At 40.1% G+C, this 26,989-nt stretch overlaps 1 protein-coding gene across 3 annotated transcripts in view; it reads right to left on the reverse strand.

The window, feature by feature from the left end:
- Positions 1-26,989, reverse strand: part of CCSER1 (coiled-coil serine rich protein 1) — a 770,064-nt gene that overhangs the window by 607,313 nt on the left and 135,762 nt on the right. For all 3 annotated transcript variants that reach the window (XM_083367020.1, XM_083367021.1, XM_083367022.1), the window contains exon 3: positions 26,278-26,465. In XM_083367020.1, coding sequence (XP_083223146.1) covers positions 26,278-26,465 — 188 coding nt within the window. The remainder of the gene's footprint in view (positions 1-26,277; positions 26,466-26,989) is intronic.

The raw sequence follows: 26,989 nt of genomic DNA on the forward strand, positions 1-26,989 counted from the left end.
GTCTTACTGAAAATATTTCTTTGGCTGAAATGACCAACCACTTTTTATTGTCTTGGGGCAGATTAGAACTGACAAAGCATGTCACAAACTTGTTTTTGTGATTTTTTTTTTTAATTAACAGTGATAAATTGAGAGTTAGTTGAACTGTTCACAGCCATTTATTTCATGAACTTGCTACTGTACCTTTCTTGTTTTATGCGACAAAGTTTAACTATTAACCAACAAATCGAGGCACAAGCCTAGGAGAACATACAGCTCCTTTACAGAGCAGGCAAGAGTTACACCAAGCATCTAAAGCCCACCTGCCCATTTCAAATCAAAAATCTACACTGCTACTTCAAATGATGGTACAGTGGTAACTTGGTACTCATCATTAATTGGTTCCAGGCAGTGCAAGGAGTACCAACAACAATGAATACTGGACATTTTTTTGCCCATAGGGAATAATGTCGTGAGTCACAAGGCAGCTGATACCAACAAGTTCTAGCTTGTATGTTGAGTACCAAACAAACGCTGAGTACCGCAACAATTTTTTCGTGTCAAATTCAATGAGTTTCAAAGCAGCTGAGTACCAAGGTACCACTGTAAGTACAACATCCCATCAGATCTCCTAGCTGACTAAAGAGGTACTCCTCAAGTTACAACGATTCATTTAGCAACCATTTGAAATTTCAGTAGCGCTAAAAAAAAGTGACTTAGGACTGGTTTTCACAGTTACACCCATCACAGCATCTCCATGATTACATGGACACTTGACAACCAAATGTATTTACGACAGTTGCAGCATCCCAGGGTCATGTGATCACCTTCCCAGCCAGCTTCTGACAAGGATTGTCAATGGAGAAGCTGGATTCTCTTAGTGACCATGTGATTCACTTAACAGTTGTAATGATTTGCTTAACTGAGGCAACAAAGGTCTAAAATCAGTGTGACTCACATACCAACTGCCTTGATTATTATTGTGTAGTGGGTTTTTGGAGGCATTAACCAGACCAATCTAATGCAACACTCTTTTATTACAGCCAAAACAGAACTAAGAGTAACTGACAGAATGACAGTTATTTATACTTGCCACCTCTAGGTGGCAACCAATCAAATCAAAGCTGCTTTCCCGCTTAAACTTAAACTCCAAAACAGTTGGAGACATGTTTTAATCAAAACACATTAACTCTTGATATCAATACACAACAATTAGCAATGGAAATTCTGGTCCCAGTTGTGGTCATAAGTCGAAGACTACCATCAGCAAGATGAGGGTGAAGGTTCAGAGATGTTCACAAAAAGAATATTGGTTTTAGCCTTCACATATTTCTTGAAGGGAACTATGGACTCACTACAAAGCCTTATCACTATGGAGCAAATGTGGTCATAAATCCACCTGTATTGACTCTTCACTGGTAGCTTTCTTCCTTGCAAAATAGATTTTTTTTTCAATAAAACAGTATTTGTTGGCTGGATTTTAAAGCTATTGTTTATGCCACCAGATTGGCAAAATATTTTATCTGTCAGGCTGAGGACCAAATGGTGGTTCTTCTCGTCAGTGCCATGTTATAAGCTAAAGTAAGTTATTTCGGCATTGGAGCAGAAAGGCCTGCAATTCCCTGCATTTCTGCCTGCTTACTTATTTATTCATTATGCTTGTAAATCACTTCCCATTATTAACCAATCTCAAAGCAGGACAACTAAAAGCAATTAGGGCTGCCATCATCTACTATTTCCATACATGAATGGAGGAATAAATAGAGAGAGAACAAGCAGGTTAAAAAAAACGTTCTGCATGTAACATACACATTTCGGCTTTAATGACAACCAAAAGCATCTTATTGGCCTTGCAATTCTATCTCCACAAAACATTTTTTTTTGTTCCTCCTTCCTGCCCATACCAAATTCTTTCCTCAACTGAATTAAACAGAATAATGTTATGCTGGTAAAAGGACTATTGTAGCAAGTACAGTAATATTCCTAGCTGAATTCTGCTTCAGCCACCCATATCTTTATCTGTTGCTCTATATTTTATTTGCAAGATGTTTCTCATTTATGCAAGGAACTGATTTATCTACATGCTTTACTGTATTATAAAGGTTTGTTCAACACTATGGTTCTCCAGTCAGAACTCTAAAATGGCATACTCAACACTCTACCAACTTGGTATACAGTTGCGGAAGCAGATCAACCTAGTAACATGAATCCCCTCCATATCAGCATTATTTCACCCTTCTTTATTAACATCACATCCATAATCACACACAAACGCACACACTAACATGAATCCCTTTTATATCAGTATTATTTCATCCTTCTTTATAAACACCACATCCATAATCACACATAAACAAAGACACTAACATGAATCCCTTCCATGTTACCATTATTTCATCCTTCTTTATAAACACCACATCCATAATCATACACAAACGCACAGACACACATAGCCAAGCAATTTGTGGAACAATAAGAAGAAAAAATACACTAAAGGATGAAAGTCTAAGATTTGAGCAAAAGCCTTTATCAAAGAATGATTTAATACCACAGAAGCAGCGGTAGACCTAGGTTGCCATGGGAACAGAGAGAATCCATATAATATTTAGCAATAGTGTTTTTTATCATACCATTATGTTAATAATATTCCAGTAAAGGGTCACTTCAGATTTAATATGCAAGTCCATTTTAACTAGCAAACCCTACAAAAGACAGGAAATTATCATTACAAAGTAAAGGTCAACCTTAAATAAGTTATTTACCAATTTCCTGACTATTAGAATGAATGACACTGCTCAAAAATGGCATTAGACTTGATTTTCAGATATTCATTTTGTGGTCTTCAAAAACAGTATGATTAGATAAATGGTTTGTCCTTACCTTTGGGCTCATATTTTATATACTGAAACTGAGACCCAGCTCTGAACACACACACACACACACACACACACACACACACACAGAGGTATGTATGTGTGTCTGTTTCACTGTGTCATTCAAATACAAAGAACAAAGAAAAAGTGAATGGTGGGAGCCAACTCTTTGTGCAAAAGGCAGACTTTCCCCTCTGCTCTAATAAAATAAATTAAATAAAAATGCTTTGAAGTATGGCATACACCTACAACCATTCAAATTTATGATGGCATTGAAAAAATGACTAATGAATGGTCTTTGTGTTTGCAAGCAGTCAAGCATCCCCATGCTCATGGGCTTAAAATTCAGCCACTGGGCAACTAGCATCTATTTAGGATGGTTGCAGCATCCCAAGCTCATGGGATCACCACCATCCCACCTTCCCAGCTGACTTCCAAAAGCAAAGTCAATGGGAGAAGCTGGATCTGCTTAACAAGAACATGATTCTCTTAGCACACTGCAGTGATTTGTTTAAGAACCGTGGCAAAAACAATAGTAAAATCAGGCATGCTTGTCTCCTTGTTTGTCCTAAAGATGCTTTTTCACAAGGCAACTGGACTTTCTTGTGCCACCAACAAGCCACAATATTACTGTCTTTACCCTGGGGAAGCCATGCCAGGCATATATGGACTCCCCAAAATCCACAAAGAGGGAACACCATTCAGACCAATTGTCAGCAGCATCAACTCTGTCACCTACAACACTGCAAAACATCTAACCACTTTATTAGCTCCTCTAGTTGGCAATTCACAGGAATTTGCCAGCATGGTTTGGAAACAAAAACGACCCAGATGAGACCATGGTTTCCTATGATGTGACTTCCCTTTTCACATGCATTCCAACAACTGAAGCTTTCACAGTAGTGAAGAAACAGAGAAGAAAGTCCAGTTGCCTTGTGAAAAAGCATCTTTGGGACAACTGTGACCTGGATGATTGAGAATCTCCATAGACCAGGGGTAGGCAACCTTGGCTCTTCTACAACTCATGGACTTCAATTCCCAGAATTCCTGAGTCAGCCTGGCTCAGGAATTCTGGGAGTTGAAGTCCACAAGTTGTAAAAGAGCCAGGGTTGCCTACCTCTGCCATAGACAATCCTCTTGCTTAGCAACAGAAATTTTGAAGGCAACTTGAAGTCATAAAATGAGGACTGCCTGTAGAGCAAGGTAAGATACAAAAAAGAGAAGACTATGTAACTATGCAGCCTGCTTTCTAGGTACTACTAACAAATAACTCTTAGAAATTTTTCATTGGAATCTGCTTTCTCATCACTTCAGACCATTGTCCTGTGTTTAGAACGCTGGAATAGATCATGGGAAATTAGTTCAGCATTTGTTTCAGGTTTTCAGGGGGGAGGGGGAGGGCTGTGTGAAATTTCCAAACTTGCCCTTTCCTTAAATTTGAAAAGTATGTATTCCATTAATATCCAATGTACTGATGGTTGCCATTACATCTTCAGTTATCTGAAAAGTTAGGTTTAGAATTCCCTTGTGGACACTGCGTTTAGAAAGATCACAGATATAAACTGTCCTTTGTTGAAAATCACTCTATAATAGCAAAAAGGGACTAATGTACAACTTTCAGTTCATTGGACTGTACAGCTATTATCAGAAGTAGCATAATGCCACTAAGAATAGACTGCATACAATGGCTGCTGTAGAACCACTAGAATACAAGAAGACACTGGTCTTTTTAATACTTTCTTTATCGTATTTTTAAATGGTCTCTGGCGACTGAGTTACTTTATATATTTTAATAATTTCAAAGATCAGAATACAATGCTACCAGCAGTGGCTCTCTGTGTGCTTTCTGTACCAATGAAAAACACCCTTTTATTGTTCTAAATTCTTTGTTAAGCATACAGTATATCTTTTTAATCTGATGATCTTATCAGAAAGACTCAAAAACCATCAAAATGATCCATATGGTTTGGGTAATGCATAGTTCCTGAACTAATCTAGCAGAACTAAACTGCTATTTTCATTTACCTTTCATATGACTTACTGACTGGCTTGACTGTTGGGTTTCCTTTATTAATATAATTTGAATAAAGAGCAAAAAATCATCACGCCCATAATCTCTACAAGCTTTATGACACTTTTAAGCTCACGGAAACCTTTATTAAACAGAAATAATTGTGGGGATTTCTACTGTAAATGGATTTAAAAAACCAGATACTATAAATTTAAGCCTCAGCATGGAGAACTAAATTTAGTTGTATTATGGTATCTGCTTCTCCCCTTATTAATACATTTGATCAAAGTCAATTAGGTTTCCTTGGTTAAAACAAGAAGCAACTTTTATCACATATTACTACATTACTACACAGTGTATTTTCCAGTTATATCAATAGTAATTGATGGGATGCGGTGGGTCAGTGGGTTAGGATGCTGAGCTTGTCAATCAGAAGGTCAGCAGTCTGGCGGGTCGAATCCCGAGTGCCGCGTAGCAGAGTGAGCGCCTGTTACTTGTCCCAGCTTCTGCCAACCTAGCAGTTCAAAAGCATGTAAAAATGCAAGTAGAAAAATAGGGACCACTACAGTGGGAAGGTAACAGCGTTCCATGCGCCTTTGGCATCTAGTCATGCCGGCCACATGACCACGGAGACATCCTCAGACAAGCACTGGCTCTTCGGCTTTGAAATGGAGATGAGCACCGGCCCCTAGAGTTGGAAACGACTAGCACGCATGTGCGGGGGAACCTTTACCTTCACCTTTACCTAATTGAAAATGGAGTAAATTGTTATCCTTGCCAAAAGGACTGCAGATTGCTATTAAATAATATACTGCATCTTACCGCCAAAGGAGTCATCTTTTGTGCCACCACAGCCATGGAAATCAGCTCAAAAATTAAATATAAATGGGCATCATCCATTTACAGAAATGTTTGCTGGCCTGTACTTGAAAACCTTAAGTTAAATAATAAGGCTGGTAGCAGGGTTTCCAGCAAAATAAATGTTCATTTATTTATTTATTATTTATTATTTAGATTTATATACCGCCCTTTCCCAAAGGACTCAGGGCGGTTTACAGGATATTTAAAAGAAAAATTAATACAAAAGTTAAAAACAATTAAAAAAGATTAAATCAATCCCTGAGAGAAAAATAAAAACCCCAGTTAAAGTTAAAAATTCTCAGCCTGGGCCAGAGAGCTCGAAGAGCCAGGTCTTCAGGTCCCGGAGGAATGAACGGAGGTTGGGGGCAGTCCTAAGCTCTGCGGGCAGCTGGTTCCAAAGGGCATTTGCACCCACTGAGAAGGCCCTACCCCTGGGTGTTACCTGCCGGCAATCTTTAACTCGCAGCACCCTGAGAAGACCCTCCCTGTGGGAGCGCACTGGACGAAGGGAGCTTGATGCTGGCAGCAGGTGTTCCCTCAGATATCCCGGACCCTCACCATTTAGAGCTTTATAGGTCATCACCAGCACCTTGAATCTCACCCGAAGGGCAACCGGAAGCCAATGCAGCTCGTGGAGTAGAGGTGTTACATGGGAGTATCGGGAACCCCCCATCACAACTTGCGTGGCCACATTCTGCACCAGCTGAAGCCTCCGGGTGGTCCTCAAGGGCAGCCCCATGTAGAGAGCGTTGCAGTAGTCTAAATGGGAGGTCACGAGCTCATGAGTGACTGTGCGTAGGGCATCTTGGTCAAGGTAGGGTCGCAACTGGTGCACCAGGCGAACCTGGGCAAAAGCCCCCCTGATCACGGCTCTATATGTGATCTTCAAAATTGACCTGTGAATCCAGGAGGACGCCCAAGTTGCAAGCCCTATCAACGGGGGGTAACATCTCACCCCCCATCATTAGAGATGGAATAGTCTGGTTGACCCGAGATGCCGGTATGCACAGCCACTCTGTCTTGGCAGGATTGAGACGAAGCCTGTTTCTCCCCATCCAGACCCAGACCGCTTCCAGGCAACGGGACATCACGGCGAGGGCATCGCTGAGTTGGTTCGGGGTGGAGAAAAATAGTTGAGTATCATCAGCTGATGATACCCCACCCCAAAACCACAAATGATCTCGCCCAGTTGCTTCATATAGATGTTGAACAGGAGGGACGAGAGAACCGACCCCTGAGGAACTCCACAAACGAGAGGCCTCGGGGCGGACCTCTGCCCTCCTGTCAACACCGACTGCGAGCGGCCCAGGAGATAGGAGGAGAACCACCGCAAAACAGTGCCTCCCACTCCCAACCACCTGAGACGCCGCAGTAGGATACCATGGTCGATGGTATCAAAAGCCGCTGAGAAATCTAATAGGACTAGGACAGAGGAACAACCCCTGTCCTGAGCCCGCCAGAGATCATTCACCAGTGTGACCAATGCCCTCTCCATGCTGTGCCCAGGCCTGAAACCCGATTGGTATGGGTCCAGATAATCAGTTTCATCCAGGAACAGAGGAAGCTGATGCGCCACCACACTCTCAACAACCTTCGCCACAAAGCGAAGGTTGGAGACTGGACGATAGTTATTTAAAACAGCTGGGTCCAGGGCAGGCTTCTTGAGGAGGGGTCTCACCACCGCCTCCTTCAGGGAGGTGGGGAAGACACCTTCCTTCAAGGAAGCAGTTATTACTGCCTGGAACCAGCCTCGTGTCTCCTCCCGAGCCGCATAAACCAGCCAGGAGGGGCACGGGTCCAACAAACAGGTGGTGGAGCTCAGCCTCCTCATCATCCTGTCCACATCATCAGGGGAAACAGGATCGAACTCACTCCAGATAACATGCTCAAGACCGTCCGATTCCTCCACCTCAGACTCCGCCCAGTCAGATTACAAACCGGCCCGGATCTGAGCGATTTTGTCTGTCAGATGATGACTAAACTCCTCGGCCCGCCCCTGCAAGGGATCCTCCCTCACCTCCTGGTTAAGAAGGGAGCGAGTCACCCTAAACAGGGCGGCCGGGCGATTATCTGCGGACGCGATGAGGGCAGCGAAGTAATTAGCCTTCGCCGTCCTCATCGCCGCAAAATAAGACCTTATAAAGATTCTTAACTGCAATCGGTCAGATTCAGATCGGGTGGATCTCCAACAGCTCTCTAGACCCCATCTCCGATGCTTCATCTCCCAGAGCTCCACAGAAAACCATGGAGCCCAACAGGATCTGCAACGGGTCAGGGGTCGCAAGGGTACAACACAGTGGAGTGCCTCAGCGGCCGCCCTATCCCAGGCATCAACCAAGGCATCAACTGGGCTGTGAGTGAGGGCGATGGGTATAGACCCAAGCGCCATCTGGAACCATTCCGGGTCCATTAGGCACCTGGGGCGGAACCACCTGGTCGGTTCCACATCCCAGCAGCGGGGGGTAGCATAACGGAAGACCAGCCGCAGGAGATAATGGTCGGACCATGACAGGGGAACAACCCCCTCCCAGATCATCCAACCACTGTCCAGACAGGAACACCAGGTCGAGAGTGTGACCCCCCCACATGAGTCGGGCCCTGAATTACTTGGGTCAGGCCCATGGCTGTCATGGAAGCCATGAACTCCCGAGCTAACTCAGACGACCCTCCCAGTGAAGGCAGGTTGAAGTCACCCAGCACCATAAACCTGGGGAACTCCACCGCCAACCCTGAGAGGGTGTCGAGCAGCTCGGGCAGGGCTGTTGCCACACAGCTGGGTGCCAGGTATGTAAGCAACAAGCCCATCTGAACCCGAGGGCCACATCTCAGGAGGAGGGTCTCACTCCCGCCAGTCTGGACAATGGTGGTCTCCCGCGGACATAAATTCTCCCAGAATGGAGAGGCATGAGCAGTGATGGGCTTAGTATACCCATGCGACCCCTTTGCTTGTGATGTGAACTAGATATCTGCTTGTTTCCAGGTGTAATTCAAGCCACTTGCTATCACCTATAAAGTAATAGAGCAGGCTATTTGTGATATCTCGTCTTCATGACCTCTGCTCATCTGATACAGTACAGCAAAAGGATATAAACAAGGTTTCCTGCCTGAGCAGGGGGTTGGACTAGATGACCTCCAAGGTCCCTTCCAAATCATTATTATTATTATTATTATTATTATTATTATTATTATTATTATTATTATTATTATTATTATTATGTCCCTTTGATTAAACAGCGCAATCTGTTGGGCTTTATGGTTGCTTTGTTGTAAGGCTGCAAACTTAATATTTTCATTCCCTAATTTTTTTTCCATGTTATTGTATTGTTGTGAACCTCCCAGAGTCGGTTGGAGTAAGGCAGCATTAAGACAAAGACGATTAATAAATAAAAATATATCTCCTCTTGGAGTTCTGGAAATACTGGAAAATCCTCATCTTTTCTTTTTCTCTTTCAAATTCTACAGATTTTTCTTCCCTTTTTTTGTTGTTCCAATTAGACATTCTCTGCTACAAACGGCTCTTAAGTATTATCACAGTTGTTAATAGATGGTAAGTAAACTCATAATTTATGTTTTTATTGAAAGCTTTGGTTTCTTAATTATTTATTAAAAGCCAAGTTGTCTTTTTGTTATAGTGCTGGATTTTCCCCCCCTATTCTTAAAAAGGCCTATGCTGCCACCTGGTGTTCCACAGGTACACAGAAATCTCTACAGAGAAATAATTATCCCATGTCCAAATATGCCCTTATGTTTTGTCCTGCCCTTGAAGCACTTCCCAGTAAAGACTTATTTTGATTTGCAGTCAACGGTCTGTTTGCATTAAAGAATGAAGGGGGAGGGGTAACTCTAATCAAAAATTCATTTCAAAGCACAATAAGTGAAGGACAATTTTAATAGATCTATGCATGGACAATTGGGGTATTGTGATTGTGTCTTAAAGATAATTGCCTTCAATTTAAGCCTTAGTGTTCTGCATCATAAATTTGTTTTGCAATGCAAAGGTATAAAATTTAAATATTAATGCTTAGCTGCAATTAAAACTCACAAATCATCATTGAAGTTAGCAGTAGCAGATCAGCAAAAATATATATCAGAATTGTCTCTATTAATATATCAGTGGTTCTATCAGAGCCAGGAACATTAACTTTACTTTTTTCAGCTTTTAATGCGAAATTATCTTGAACTCTTTGACATTTTTGTGGTAAATAAATGTATAAATAGCAATATAATACACATACACACCTGGTTCAGCTGAGAGGATAGTGATTATTTGTGACCTGGTTCATACCCTAGACTAAGCCATGTTTATCGCTGAACTATGCCTGAAACGGCTAGTTTCATAAAACATTAGCCATGATCTATAACACATGGTGGCTGAATTCACACTATAAAGCTTCAATTGCATTTTGAAAGCGTTACAGCCCAGTTCAAATATGGATAACAGTGGCTGAATTCAAACTCAGAGCAGTAAATCAATCAGGGGACAATCAGTCTTATTTCTCTAAAAACATAATTATTTTAATGAAGCTATTCTAAAGATCCAAAGAGGTCAAAATCCTACTTCGGGAGAAGCAGCATTTATTTGAAATAAAAGAACTATTTTTGAAAATGCTCCTGCGTGAAGCCTTGATTTCTTAGAGGATTAATGATGACTTATCTACAAATTAGCTATTAGCTCAGTTTTAAACGGCACAGATGATCCATAGTTAAAATGAAAACAAAATAAATGATGTATGACTTAAGTCTGAATCCAGTTCACTGACATTTCAAGAATGAAATAAATAAATGCCTACATGCACACACACACCCCATTAACTCTTGGACATCTGCTAATTTAGCAATTCATCTCCACCACTTATTTGAGTTTGACATCCCAGGCTGAAGACTAGCCATTATATCTATCTCACTGCATTGCCGTCAAAACAATGCACATCACTTAGCTGAAACAAACAAGTCGGGTTATAATTAATAGTATTTGCCAAGCAACTGAATGGCAAAAACAAAAACAAAAAACCCCCCACCACACTGCCCATCAGAAATTTTGGGCCAGGAGAGCAAATGACCCACGCTCACCATTAGATGAGTGTATCATTTAAAAAGGGAGGTTCTGATCTGAAATTAATCACATTCTTGTAAGGTGCCATTTTGAATAATAACAGAACATATTCACTAGAGGCAGCAATTTTTCCCTATTAGTAATGCTTTTGCTCAGCCAAATTACTCCCAGGAGCGCCACAATGTAGGATCTAATCACTATAGAAAGATAAAGGGAATCTAAAACGAAGGGGTAATGGTAGAAGAAGAAACAGAGAAAGATGTTTAACTGAGTTATACTACATTGGGAAAAAGCAAAGATTTGTGTGTTGTTTTTTTTCCTCCAGTCCAGAATGAATGTATTCCACGAAGAATAATTTATTATTTCAGTTTACTGAATGGCCAATTAATACATTCACAATTAATAAGAATTCCCTAATTTTTCAATAATGAAAATCCACAGGTATTCAGTATCCCAGAATTGCATCGTTTTGTCTAAAATTCTGAATATTTTTTTTATAACTCCATCTTTATGTCTTCTTTTTTTTTTCATTTGGGCAGACCGAAAGCAGTTTATAAAAATAAAAATATCTGATAACTCCAAAACAGATTAAATCCATATACATTTAATTAAAATTAAAATGCAGTATTGCAACCTGACTCTGCCCTGTGCCAGGACTCAACCTTCTATTCTTCCAAGCTTATAAAATGAGGACCCAAGTTGTTGGAGGTCAGTATGCTGTAAAGCATTATAAAGCGGTATATAAATCTTAAGTGCTATTGCTATTAAAATTTCTATAAACCGGAAAGAGTTATGATGTGGTAAGTAGCACGAAAGAAAAAAAATAATATTTTTAGGGGGAAAATACTAGGCTCTAAGCCAGGGGTCTTCAAAATTGGCCCGTTTATGAATTCTGGGAGTTGAAGTCCACAAGTCATAAAAGGGCCAAGTTTGAAGACCCCTGCTCTAAGCAAACTCTTGGCATATCTGATAGCCCACTATGTTATAGTGTCAACCCCAAATACCATCAGAGCAAGGGATCGCTTTAAAAAGTCGCACAGAAAAATTGAAAGAGTTCTTAGTTTTTTGTTTCGTTTCATTTTGTTTTTTTACAATCATTTGCATGTAGCTAATACAACAAGTCTGGGGACTGGTGCTTTGATTGTTTTGTAATTAGCAATGCTTTTGTATTTTCTCAGTATGATCCCTGCAGACATTACAGCCTTCCCAATTGGATCCATTTGGTAGGTCACTTCAACTAAAAAGCCTGAAGAACGGGAAAAGAACAAAGAACAGCCACACAATCTCCCCGGGTTGATTGCAAGCTTCTTTACTGATCACAAAGGCAATCAGTCACAATTTAGAATCCCACCACGGCCTTCAACTCAACTTTCCCCTTCTTAGAAATGCAATTGGTGCAGGCTCATTAAAAATAGGAATGGGACGGGAGGGGTGAAATTCACATAAATACACCTGGGCCTCATTTTAGCTCTAAATTAGTGAGCCTGCAAAATTAATTAATTTCCAGTAGATATTCCAGACAGCAAAGGCAGATAGGGAAAAACTCTTGTAATTTTAACACTGAGGGGAGGGGGAAAAAGCAAAGGTGTTTTCCTGGAAAACTCCAAGACAGAGAATGGTTTACTATTTCAATGTATCAGTTCAGATTATTTTTCATCAAGATCCTTTCATCGCACTTGCTTTTGGTTAGCTAAGAAATTATTGAAAGAAAATCTTCAGCCTCTAAGTTCTTTCACAGAATCCTCTTTTCTAATGTGTTCTTTTTCCAGATATGTTGCAATACACCTTACATCACTCATCGGCTACAGCCCAGACTGGCTGGGTGTGATGGGGATGATGGATTGGACTTTTTTAATGTTCTGAGGATGGTTAAAATACTTAGCACAAAGAGACTGTATTCACACCATCATGATTTGCTAGAATTGTTGAAAGTGGCCAAGTGCATATATTTCAGTAAGTCATGAACCAAAGTTAACAAACTAAAATAGAATTGGGTCAAGCAACACACTTCAATAATAGTATACATTGCATTACAGGTAGTCCTCCACTTACAACGTAGTGGAGGGCAGAATTTCTGTTGTTAAGTTATGATGATCATAAGTCAAGGCACCCCACTTGACCAATCTGATATTACAATCTGTTTCGTGTTAGTTGTAAAGCAAATGCCACAGACTTAAGCAAGTCAATTATTCCTGTGGACATTTTTTTTTTCTGGAAACCAGCCGAAAAGTCTGATTTTTAGCCAAAACCCTCGCAAATTTCATCACGTTACTTTGGAACACTGCAACCATCCATAAAAGCAAGTCGGTTGCCAATGGTCTGAATTGTGGTCCTTTGCTCATTGTAAGTTGTTCTTCATTCTTCAATCGTAGTATCTTGGATTCAATAGCCAATAGTCCTAAACTCATGAGAAATAAAAGTCCTCGACTTATAATAGTTCATTTACTGAACGTTCGAAGTTACCACAGGCACTGAAAAAAGTGAATTAGGACCATTTTTCAGGCTTACAACCTTTGCAGCATCCTCATGGTCATGCGATCAAAATTCAGACGTTTGGCAACTGACTCACATTTATGACAGCTGCAGAGTCCAAGAGTCACATGGTCACCTTTTGCGACCTTCTGTCAAGCAAAGTCAATGGAGAAACCAGGTTCACTTAGGAACCGTGTTACTAACTTAACCACTGTCGTGTTTCATGTAACTCGGAGGCTTCAGCTGGTGCAGAATGCGGCCGCGTGAGTTGTGATGGGGGTTTCCCGATACTCCCATGTAACGCCTCTACTCCGCGAGCTGCATTGGCTTCCGTTTGCCCTCCGGGTGAGATTCAAGGTGCTGGTGATGATCTATAAAGCCCTAAATGGCTTGGGTCCGGGATATCTGAGGGAACACCTGCTGCCGGCATCAAGTTCCCTTCGTCCAGTGCGCTCCCACAGGGAGGGTCTTCTCAGTGTCCCACCGGTAAGAGATTGCCGGCGGGTAACACCCAGGGATAGGGCCTTCTCAGTGGGGGCGCCTGCCCTTTGGAACCAGCTGCCAGTGGAGCTGAGGACTGCCCCCGACCTCCGTTCATTCCGCCGGGGCCTGAAGACCTGGCTCTTCGAGCTCTCTGGCCCAGGCTGAGAATTAATCTTATTTTAACTGGGGTTTTATTTATGCAGGGACAAATATAATTTTTTTAAATTTGTTTTTAACTTTTGTATCTTGGTTTTTTAATCACCCTGTAAACCGCCCTGAGTCCTTCGAGAAAGGGCGGTATATAAATGTCATAAAATAAATAAATAAATAAACAGCTGTGGCAAGAAAGGTTGTAAAATGGGACCCAATTCACTTAACAACTGTGTCACTTAACAACAGCAATTTAGGCATCAATTGTGGTCATTAAGCTGAGGAGTACCTGTAAAGTGATTATAATTGCTATGAACATTTATACAGTCTTTATTATCCTTTGTACAGATAATTTCTCATTCAAAACAAGCAGTCCGTGCGGTAGGTAACAAAAGGGCTATTTTCAGACCAAGAGGTATTTCCCCATTACTCTTTTTTTTCTAGAATCCCAATAAATTACATTTCATGCAATTTTTATTTCAGGGGACACAATGCTATACAAAGCACAGAAAAGAAGTAAGGAAGAGTAAGCCAAAAAATACAGCTAGTCCTTGACTTACAACCATTGTTAAGTGACCATTTGAAGTTTCAACAGCTGTGAAAAAAGTAAATTACAATTGGTTTCCACAGTTATGATGGATGCAGCATCTCCATGGTCACTTGATCAAAATTTGGACACTTGGCAACTGGTTCATATTTATGACGGTCACAAAGTCCCGGGGATCCTGTGATCTTCTTTTATGACCTTCTGACCAGCAAAGTCAATGGGGAAGCCAATTTCACTTAACAACAGTGTTCCCAACTTAACAATCACAGTGATTCACTTAAAGACTGTGGCAAGCAAGGTTGTAAAATGGGGCGAAACTCACTTAACAACTGTTTTGCTTTGCAGCAGAAATTTGGGGCTCAGTTGTGGTTGTAAGTCGAGGACCACCTGTAAAAGGCATGAAATAAGAAAAAGGAAACAGAGTTTCCCATCTCTTTCTTTTCCGGGAGAACCATCTTTTTTTCCCCTCTCCACATCTTACATTGTCTTTTGTTATAAAAGCTTCTCTTTTCCTCTTTCTGAGCATCTCATCAAGTCTGTTCAATCATGCCATTTCCATTCCCAATCTCCCTTTTTCCTCTTCCCCCATTTCCTCTTCATTCATGTATCTGTAGTGAGATTTGATTTCTACATCAACTGTGATTTTGCTTGATTAGCGGCTATATCTTTATTTCTGAGTTTCCAAAGAAATGGCAACTAAATTATCCATTCACCTCCAGAGCACTGATCTTTTGGAACATGCACTTCCGTTTTAGAGATATTAGAGATAAACATTGAATACTGATATGTGGGAGATATACACTCCCCTTTCTGTTAGGATTCACTAAGTCATTATTTCCTACACAAAACTATGGATCTCCATGGATATTGAGTATTCATGTCTCACTGCCAAATACTAGAGGATAGGCAGAATTGGTTTTCTTGTATATTATTTATTTATTTATTTATTTATTTATTTATTTATTTATTTATTTATTTATTTATTCGGTTTATATACCACCCTACTCCCAAAGGACTCAGGGCGGTTTACAAGGCAAAATTTAAAAACAATACAGTATAAAATTAAAATAAAATTAAATTAAGTCTAGCCGCAAAAAATTAAAATCAAAGAACCAAGGAAACTGTTGTTAAGTTCCATCATTCTTCATATGAGGTCGTTTCTTTTGCAGATTTAGTATGAAAGATGAATTTATTTGTGTTGAAAATATGGTAACAGCAACAAAGTTTCCTCATTTTAATTTATGGAAACTTGTCATATTGTGTTTGTTCAGTTTCTTCTAGGGCTCCTAGAAGACTAGACATCTTTTAAAAAAATTAATTAGGGTTTATACTCTATAAGTTAAACTTGTAATAAAAAGAGGGGACTCCCAACCAATAGCAAGGTGGAAGCAAAAACATAGTTTTACCATTTGCTTGCAAAAAAGCAGCTGTACGGAGCACATGTGGGTAATCTGGTAATCTCTCTTCAACTCCAGAGAGATTTCCACAGCCTGATACCTGCAATCAGATACTTTTTCAGCCACAGTGTGTTTCTTTTAAAGGAATGTTATCCTCTAAACAGGGATGTGGTGGCTCAGTGGGTTAGGACGCTGAGCTTGTTGATCAGAAGGTTGGCAGTTTGGCGGGTTGAATCCCAAGTGCCGCGTAACAGAGTGAGTGCCTGTTACTCATCAAAGCTTCTGCCAACCTAGCAGTTCAAAAGCACATAAAAATGCAAGTAGAAAAATAGGGACCACTATGGTGGGAAGGTAACAGCGTTCCATGCGCCTTTGGCGTCTAGTCATGCCAGCCACATGACCCCGGAGACCTCCTTGGACAAGCGCTGGCTCTTCGGCTTTGAAATGGAGATGAGCACCGGCCCCTTGAGTCAGAAACAACTAGCACGCATGTGCAGGAGAACCTTTACCTTTACCTTTACCTATCATCCATTAGGCTCAACTGAAGTTCTAGAAGACTAGACTTCTAAGGAAGTCTGATATACAAGGATCATACGAAGCAACCTTCTTTAGCTTGATGCTCTCAAGATGTTTTGGGACTATAATTTTAAGAATTCCCACACAGAAGTCATTATCAGGCTGTGGATTCTGATCTTTTGAATGGCCTCATCTATTCAAAACTAGGCAACCTCTTCAGGAGTTCATTTTATTTCATTCATATACTTCATATATTTGTAATGGGATTATTTAATAGCTTGTTTTGATCAGTTTCACCTCCTTACTTTTTAAAAATGAATTTGGTTCTCAATCATGATTGAGTCAAATTAATTAAATTTCTTCCTCTCCTTTGTTTATTCTTTTCTTTAGCCAATGCCTCTTTCTACCATGGTAGGAATTAAAAAAGGCTGTAGTATAAATTCAACTTCTTGAATGATTATTTAAATATTTTTTCCCTTCCTTGTGTTTAACACAGCAATGAGTGATTATTATCTATTTGTTTAAAGAGACTTAAGCTAGCTTACACAATTTTTTTTTTTACAAAAGATTTTTTTTTTTTTTTTTTTTTTCGTTCCGGTGGCTCCGCGGCGACGGAGGGAGCCTTCCCGGGCTGCCCGCGGCTCAGCTGGTGTTTTTTCGCCCGAAACAGCGCCGATCAGCTGTTCGGGCGAATCTGAAGCCCCCTCCTCGGGAGAAGAGGAGGGGGTGAGCCCCCAGGTGGGGGTTGAGTTCTCCGGGGCCGCCTGAGCTTGGAGCTTGGGCGGCTGAAGGATTGAACTCCCCCGTAGCCTGGGCTGCTCCCAGCTGGCTAGCGTCTCTGCTCCGGACTTCATGGAGCAGAGCCAGGCGTCTGCGACCATCCCTGCTTGAAGGAGAGACTATGAAAGGGAAAGAGCAGGCAGAGCAGTACAAGAGGGAAAGATGAAGAGATGAAGAAGATTTTATTTTACTCTCAAGCTTGATGGACTTTGCTTAAAACTTAAAGTGAAAGTGCGTCACAATTGTAAGTAAAAGATGGCGGCTAAACCTCCCCCTAGAACTTTTCGGAGTGCTGGAAATTCTCCGGTGCAACAACAATCATTGCTGCAGGCGTTGCATTCTCCTGATGTATTGACATCGAAGGATCTTGAAAAACATACCCAGTTAATTTTGGAGTCAATGGGTGTTAAATTTCTACAGATGGAGGAGAAATTGGAGAAATTGGAGCAGAGAATGGAAGAAAGGATGGAACAGAAACTTAGAGAAATGAAGGTAGACATTTTGTCCTCAGTGCAAAAAGTTGCTAAATGTGTGGAGGTGCTGGATGATCAAGTGCAAGATTTGATTCAAAAGAATGCTTTATTAGAAGCAAAAGTATTGGAAATTGAAGATTTAAAAGACAAAATCGACAGTGAACAGAGCTTGGCCCAATTTTACCAGATGCAGTTTGCTGTGAGAATTAGAGGCCTAAAAGAGAATATTAAGGAAGATTTAAAGCAGCTGGTTTCTGAGGCTTTTGAGGGAGTATTGAACCATCCAGCATCTGAATTAAAACAAGGTATGGACAAAGTGTTCCGTGTGAATTCGTGGATTGCTAAACAGAGAAAGTTGCCTAGAGATGTGGTGGTTTATTTTGTAAAAAGGGAAATTAGAGATGAAGTTATACAAGCTGCCTACGATACCAAAGTTGTGATTGCTGGTCAACAAGTTTTGGTTCTAAAAGAAATTCCTCCAAAGATTTTAAAGAGAAGGAAGGATTTTATATTTCTTGTGCAAGAGCTCAAGCAAAGAGATATAAGGTTCAGATGGGAGATCCCAGCTGGGTTGAGCTTCATGTATGATGGCAAAAGGTACTGTTTGAGTAATGTGAAGCAAGCGCATGATTTTTATAATAATGTCTTGAAAGTAACCCCATCAACACTTCTGGAAGCTGCAGAGGGATCTGGAGAAGGAGAACATCATGAGGATGAAGATGCACAGATAGACGAGAAGGGTACAGGAGGAGTTCAAGCTGCAACTCTTTTGGATGATCTTAGAGAACAGAGGGTGACGCGTGCTGCCTTAAAACGCTCAAAAAAGGAAAAAAAATAAGACCAGTAGAAATCTATGGAACTTCCACAAAATATTTATAGTTAAGTGGTAGTTGTGTTTTTTTTAAAAAAAAAAAAGTTTTGGGATGCTATGTATGGTAATAGATTTTTTTTTTTTAATTTGGAATTAATGGATAACTTACTACAGAGGAAGAGGAAGAAAGTTTTGTGGGTTAATGTGGGTTAATTTGTGTAAGAACTATTTATTAATGTGCAAATGAGAATATGTTAAGGTAATAGTGAATTGTGGAAGAACATAGATGGGAATGATGCTAGTTTTCTTTTATTTTAGTTTTTTATATATATTTAGTATTATTAAGGATTGGTTTACTATATACAAGCTAGAGAGTGATGGATTTTAGAGTTTATAATTGTTAGTATATGATTGTTTATGATTGCCTTTTAGATATATACCTTGTATTTTGCTCTGGGAAGTGGGGGGGGGGGAGGGGGGAGGAGGGGAAGTGGAGGGGGGGAGGTAGGGGAGGGAGGAGGGGGAGGGGGTAGGGGGGAGGTAGGGAGGGGAGGAGGGAGGGGGAAGGGGGGTTTTTTTAAAGGAAAATTGTATTTTATAAAACTTTTCAATAAAAAAAAAAAAAAAAAGATTTTTTTCCTGCTTTGCAGGAATAGTTACTAACCTTCCTTGTCCAGAGAGAAGCTTGACAACTGTTTACATGGTGTGTATTGGAATTACTGTGCATCTTTATTTTATGGTATTATTGATCTAGGGCAGAGGTGTCAAACTGCCAGCCCACGGGCTGGTTTCATCATAACCAAAGCCACGCCCACCCCATTGCCAGCAATGCAAAAAGAGTCGCGATATGTCACGACACGTCATGTCACGTGGCGAGTTTGACACCCGTGATCTAGGATATCTATAAAGCAGAATCCCTGATAAAGATTATAAAATATATTCAGATATGTCATTCTTCAAAAGCATAAATGATACATAGATTCTGATGTTTGATATCACAAGTCACTTTTTCTTTAATCTACAAAAAAGAAAAGTGCCAGATTTCTGGTTTCTATCCAACATGCAATGCCAGAACAAGCATTCTTCTACTCTCACAATAAGTGTCCTGCCAGTATATCTATTCTTAATATGGTATGCAGTCATATATTCATATTTCCTAACAAAAGAGGAAAGAAATTAAAAGAACTATTCCTTATATAATATCCAGTAACCTGTTAAAGCAAAAGAGGAATGTCTATTTCAGTATTACCCTGTTTTACCACACTTTAAAACATCCACCATTACTCCTCTGAAAGCATCTATAGCATTTTTTTTCATGGACCTGTGGAGCTAATTTGTTCTACCAACAACATAAACCAAGTCTTAGCTTATAGAGAATTAATTAAAAACAAAAGGGGGTAAAACAGAAGTTAACTTCTCTATATAAATAAATTTTATGTACATCATTAGTGAACAGAGAATTGCAACACCTTTTATCTCACACCCAGCTGGAAGGGATTAAGAAAAAATAAGTACTGAAAAGTGAGATTTTTAAATTGTTTTTAGAAAATAGACCATACAAGATCTCCTGTTGTACCACAATAAAGATGCTTCAATAAACCAGGGCAACACTTAACGAAGTTTTACAATGTTGTAGCCCCTTTTTTTCATGCAAGGCCCCTATTATTATCACACTGAGCACTATGCAGAATTAATATCAAGCATTAATAGATATTTGCTGGCTTTAGTTGCTTTAACCTCCTTTAGCTACAAAAACTTCAAGATCACTGCCAAGCTTCTTATTTAGCTTAAACAGTCATACCTTCTGGGTTTATCTCCTCTTTCTCCTTATTTAAAAATATGAGAGGAAAATAATATTTTAAAAATAGAGCTTATCCTGACTTAACATTCTCTGACTAGATTTTAGGCCCCTTCCTTCAGCTGAATTTGAATCCCGCTTTCAGGATCTACGTTTATAATTATTTGGATGTGCAGAAGACATTTTGCTTCATATTGTCTTGTTTTTGCTGCCTCCCTCCATTTGAAAAGTCTTTCCAGGTCTGTCACTGATACAATAATCAGACTGCCTTCTCTGTCCCTTTCCAATTTCAAACCACTTTAGAAGAAAATAACGAAAGCACAGAATGTGCATTGCCGATTGGGCAGATCATAGTCGCATTAGATTGCTTTTCCACAAAAACTCAGTCAGTTTTATTGTGAACGGTGCATACATTATAGGATGTAGTATAGTCGGCCAGAGAGATTTTTTTTTTTTTTACTGGATGAATACAATAAATTTCAGGTCACTGCAAGCCACAAAAACTTTGTTTGGCTTGTTATTCTTGAGCAATGTTCCATTGAACTACTACTAACTGTGACACTTTAAGGTAGAGGTGGAGAACTATGGACCCCTTATGACTTGTGGACTTCAACTCTCAGAATTCCTGAGCCAACGTGGCTAGCCCAAGAATTCTGGGAGTTGAAGTCCACAAGTCATAAAAGGGGCATGGTTCCCCCACCCCTGCTCTAAGGCAAATGAGAGAATCTGTGCCCCTTCAGATGCTATTAAACCAGAACCCCAAGCACATGCAACTAGCTTGAGAAACCTACCAGGAATAGTGGTTCAGCGATGTTTGGAAGGTCACAAATATCTGCTCCAAGGTTTCACTCAAATGTATGCTCTGGTTCTATCTGACAGTGCTAAAGACCAAATTGGTAACTATCGCTGAAATCCTTATTCTAAGAAATAATGAAGCGTCTTCAAGCAAACAACCAAGCTCAGAGAACATCTAGGACTTCACATTCCGTCTATTTCTGCCACCTTCGAAGTGATTTGTTGGGTTTTTTGTTTTTGTTTTTTGAAAAGTTTAAAAATACTACATAACAGCTTGTTTGCACATTTTTCCAATTATATGCAACCACATTCAGTCAGTGTGCCCCCGGGTACCTGATGAATCCTGTTGAGTTCCAGAAGGGGCTTGTATCTACGTCTTGATACATGATTGACTGAGATCACAGTCACCACTTGGAAGGAAAGAAAAGGGTGTCCATAGCGTTGGATTAGACTGTACCTATGTGGTTCCTCTCTATCCATGAATGCAAGAGAACTCCCTGTTTTTCAGAGGAACTCCTGCAGATGAAACAGCAGAAGAAACTCCTAACACCCCCACAGGACACTGAAAAACAAATCCGATCAAATACTGGTAACAACCGGTATTTTTTTTTTCACTACCTTGCAGATTGCCATCTGGCAGTCTGATTTAAAATGAATTGGAGGGGAAACGGATGAATAAAACCACTCAGACCCACTCTTGAGGTGGACTCCCAACTATGCAAGAACTGTGGCGTTAAATGAAGAAAACTCTTGTTTGGTAATCTGGCAGTATCTTGAACAATTGGTCTCAAGAAATGAACATGACGCTCAGCGCTGTTGGTTTAGGCCACCCGTGTACTTGATAGGTGTCCTTCTTGTTGAGTGGGTGGCCATATAAATTTAATAAATAAATGGCAAGGAAATCCGTTATGATATTGCATATTTATATATTATTTTCGTCAATCTGCACGATTGATTTTTGGATTTCCATCACTGTAAATCTTGAAATGAAACAGAGAAAAAAAATCTGAAAAGATGGTCCTTAAGTATGAATGGGAAAAATTAGGTAAATTTGCATCATAATGCCAACTGAACAGATTTCTCCTCCATCTTTTTGACAAAGGGGACTCCAAGCAATGGAAAAAGCAGGTTGCTTGTAATACTGATACTACACCTAAATTTAATTTTATTTTTGAAGAATCCCAATGACAATGTCTGGATACAAAACCCCAACCACAGGTCCAGAACAAGGTTTTTCCCCCAAAAAATTTATCCTTGACATCCACCCTTTCCAAAACAGAAATGATTGGAAAGATTCCATCAACCAGAAATGATTGGAAAGTGGCTCACATCAATGAATTTAGAATATCTCAAACTGACAATATTTTTTTGCTTCCTTGAACAAGCTTTCTGAATGATAAGAATATTTCTGGTTCTGATAAAACAGAGCAACACTGACATCTTATGGAATAAAGAAGCTATCTGCAAGGATGACAATTAAAAATAACTGATTTTTTTTAAAAAGAAAGAAAACAGGGTCATCATTCCAGGCACAGTAAATTTTTAAAATGTTCAAGACCTATTTAGACGCCTGCTCTAATTTTATTTTGAAATCACTCAAATTGAGGCTTGTAAGTTCAGGCAGAGGAAAAAAAACAGCTGCAAATGCCAAATATAATCACTGACATAATGAACAGAAGCAGGCATGAAACAAAAAGTTTCAAAATATCTGGAAGAAGGGATAAAAGGTAGGGTGGCATTGGATAATATTAACAATGTTTCCTAGAAATCATAATATTTAATTTAGTCACAGCAAAAATGAAATTAGGAGTTCCTGTAGGAAAGGACTAGACTTAAGGCACAGAGAGCTGCATCATATATCGAAGAAAATTGGGTTTATTAGTAGGAAACAGTTCATTTCGAAATGCACAGATTCTTCATATCAGTTGCAACAGCTATTTAGGAACACCTTGATACTTTTGAAAAAAATATGTTGACCTTTAAGTTGCTTCCGAAAAAAGACGAATAGAATAGAATAGAATAGAATAGAATAGAATAGAATAGAAGCTGGAAGGGACCTTGGAGGTCTTCTAGTCCAGCCCCCTATATCATCTCAGACAGGTGATTGTCTAGTCTCTTCTTAAAAACCTCCAGTGATGGGGCACCCATGATTTATGGAGGCAAGTTGTTCCACTGGTTAATTGACCTCACTGTCAGGAAGTTTCTCCTTAATTCCAGGTTGCTTCTCTCTTTGATCAGTTACCAATCATTGTTTCTTGTCCTTCCCTCTGGTGCTCTGGTAAATAACATGACCCCCTCTGCCTTGTGACAACCCGTCAGATACTGGGATATTGCTATCATGTCTCCCTTATTTCTTCTTTTCTTTTTAGCCAAACCAAAGTCCTGCAGCTGTTCTTCATATATTTTAGTTTCCAGGCCTTTGATCATCTTAGTTGTTCTTCTCTGAATTTTTTCCAAACTCTCAACATCTTTTTGTGACATGGTGACCAAAACTGGCTGCAGTATTCCAGGTGTGGTTTTACTAGGGTTTTATAAAGTGGTACTAGTACTTCGTGTGATCTTGATTCTATGCCTCTGTTTATACAACCCAGGATTGTATTAGCTTTTTTGGTTGTTGCTGCACACTGCTGGCTCACAGTCAAGTGTTGGTCCACTAGGACTCCAAGGTCCCTCTCACAGTTATTGTTTTTAAGACAGGCCTCACCTGTTTGTACCTTTGATTTTTCCTGCCTAATGTAAACTTTGTTTTTCTTCACAATGAAACTCATTTTGTTGGATAGGGCCCATTGTTCAAGTTTGTCAAGATCTTTTTGGATCTTGGGGTATTGGCTACTCCTGCCAGTTTGGTGTCATCTGAAAATTTGATGACTTCCCCTTCAATTCCCTCATCTAAGTCATTTATGAAGATATTGAAGAGTATTGGGCCTAAGATGGAACCTTGTGGTATCCCACTGCTTACTTCTCTCCATGTGACTGTGGTGCCATTGAGGACTACTCGTTGAGTATTGTTTACCAGCCAGTTACGGATCCATCTGGTGTTGTTGTTATCTATTCCACCTTTTTCTAGCTTACCAATTAGTAGGTTGTGGTCTACTTTGTCAAATGCCTTACTGAAATCTAAGTATACCACGTCCACTGCATTTCGCTGGTCTGCTAGTTTAATCACTTTATCGAAGAATGAGATACGGTTGGTTTGACATGATCTGTTTTTAACAAACCCATGCTGGCTATTAGTTATGACTTTGTTTGCTTCTAGTTGTTCGCAGATCTGTTTTTTGCTAATCTTTCCTAGGATATTCCCAGGTATTGATGTTAAACTGATTGGTCTGTAGTTTCCTGGGTCTGAATTTTTTTTCCTTTCTTGAAGATGGGAACATCTCTCCCTCCTGTTTTTGTAGACCTGTTCCTTTTGAACAATTTGTATCCATCTATCAGTCCATTCCATTCATGGGTTTCGTCCCACCAGGTTTCTGTTATGCCAACTATGTCATATTAATTACGTATTGTTTTATTTCTGGCTCTTTCTCCTTGGCTCTCTTTGTTCTTCAGCTTAACATTCGCTAAGAACAGCTGTATCATGAGTGTTTCAAGACGCAGTCATTCCTTGGTCACTCAAGTCATCAGCATAAGAATGAAGGACCCAAGACTTCACCACCCTCACTCAAAGCATCCCAAAGGGTTCCTTTTCTTTGATATCTGAAAGGCGTGTTACTGACTGCAAAGCTTCCTTTACACAAAACACCACCCTGAAAAATAGCTTTAATTGGCTACTTCTTAGTTTATTACACTACTACTACTACTACTACTACTACTACTACTACAAATTGTATTTTTAAAAAAACAATACTGCCCTCTTCAGGAACATGATTGAATACCACAAATATTCCACTAATGTGTAGTTTTTTGCTTTCTTTTGGCTTGGTTACATTTTCAATTCCATGTTGCACCCCAATTTTCCCTCTTAATTAAATTAATTAATTAAATAAAACCTTCAAAATAAAAATCTGTGCCCTCTTGCCAAAGGAAAGGCTTTGTTACAATGTGAAATTCAAGGCAAGCCTCAAAGGTATCTTTGGGAAGGAAAGAATATAAAGATCTCTAGTTTTATGAAATTTCCTCCAAAAAAGAGAAAAAAGCTCACAATGTAAACAGAGAAATAAATAATTCAATAGATGGAGCTCCAACTAGAGAAATCAGATTATGTAGTGTTCGTAAAGGTAATGTGTTGTATGCTTATACATGCAATAGTTTCGAAATTCTACCAGAATCACTGAGTCCCTTAAATTCCGTTGTAGGAAAGAGGTATGTAAAAGGGGAAATTCTCCACTGGACTCTCCTTCTATTTAATAAGATAACTAGCCTCTACTTTTTCTCTAAAAGGAGTACATAAAAAGAAAGTTGTGAGTGTGATAAAAAACCCATTTACATTCCCCAATGCCTCAAGCATCATCTGGACGTTTTTATTCTCAACCTTCCCAAGTTAAAGCATGATTTGTTATATAAAACTACACTCCCAATGGAGTCAGAGACATCCCAAGAGAGCATTGTTATGACACTGTGAATTTCAAATATCTCCATCATCCAGATAATCAATTCCATCAGCTATCCCATGTCTAAGTCCGTTATCTTCCAAACTATTGTTACTCCAGACTAAATAGGGACATTTTCTACAGCAGACATGTCAAACACAAGGCCTGGGGGCCGGATCCGGCCCGCGAAGTGGTTTCATGTGGCCCGCAGAGCCATCCTGGAAACAGTGAGGGAACGGCCCCCACTGCCTTGGCCCTGGCCCAGAGACCCTCCTCCTGCCAGAGACCCTCAGATCTGTCCCACTCCTGCCCAGGCCCCAATAGGCACCCTTGATGCGAACGATGTAGAGCTGGCCACGCCCACCCAGTAGGCCATACGCACTCTAGCCACGCCCACCCAGTAGGCCACACCCACCCAGGCCACACCCACCCGGCCCCTTGAGGGCAACCGCAATGCTGATGCGGCCCTCAATGAAATTGAGTTTGACACCCCTATTCTACAGTATATGTTTCTTTTCAGTTTTCCTATAGCATAGATCCAGAAAAATGTAACTGTAATTGTAACTGTCCAATTGCCCATAGTCGTGCAACTGTTTTCTACATAAAGAACACATGATATGCTGGCTCAGGCTCAGAAAATCTGATAACCAACACTAACAAAATTTCCATTTATGCTACCCAGATTTTGTTCATTCATCAAGAACAAGAGGGAAAGAAGCAACAACCCACTCGAGGCTTCGCAAACTTACCAAGCTATTCATTTTAGATGATGAGGAACTTGTTCTCTGTTTTCTTAAACAATTCATCTCTTCCGGGTTTCCATCCTTTGGCTTTAAGATCATCCGACTGTTCCCAGCGGTGCCTTCAGAGGAGGATCTTAAACGCTTTTCTATGAATCTTCCATCTCGAAATGGACTAAAACTACTGGGAAGATTCACTGTGAAGTAAGATACACAGGCTTATTTACAATCATCATCAATGCCGCAAGCATCACTCAGAAATGTTTCTTTCAGTCAAAAGTGCATTACTCAGAAATTAACGAGGTGCAGCCAGTTAAACCTTGATCTGGGTTTCTTACAAAGCTATTGGGAAATCGTGGCCCATACACTGGACAAATCAACCAACCAATGGATCATTGAATAAATCTACTCAGAGTTTTCACTCTAGGCACAAATTACCAGGCTCAAATGATTCTGTCAGACACATTACATGAAGTTCCACCTCTGTGGAAAAGGCTCCAATGCTGGGAAAGGTGGAGGAGAAGGTGAAGAGGATGAACAGCAGGAAGGTGGATGGACCTGGTTATAGTGGCAATGAGTGCACAATGGGAGACTTGGAAGAATAAGTAGGGGGATACATTGTAATGGAGAAAATCTGTTTATGTGATCAAAAAGAAGCTGAAAACAACTAGATGACACATAATCAATCAATTACACTGGAAGAGCCAGCAGTATATGCTGA

Source organism: Vipera ursinii, assembly GCF_947247035.1.
Source record: "Vipera ursinii genome assembly, chromosome: 7".
Lineage (NCBI taxonomy): Eukaryota > Metazoa > Chordata > Lepidosauria > Squamata > Viperidae > Vipera > Vipera ursinii.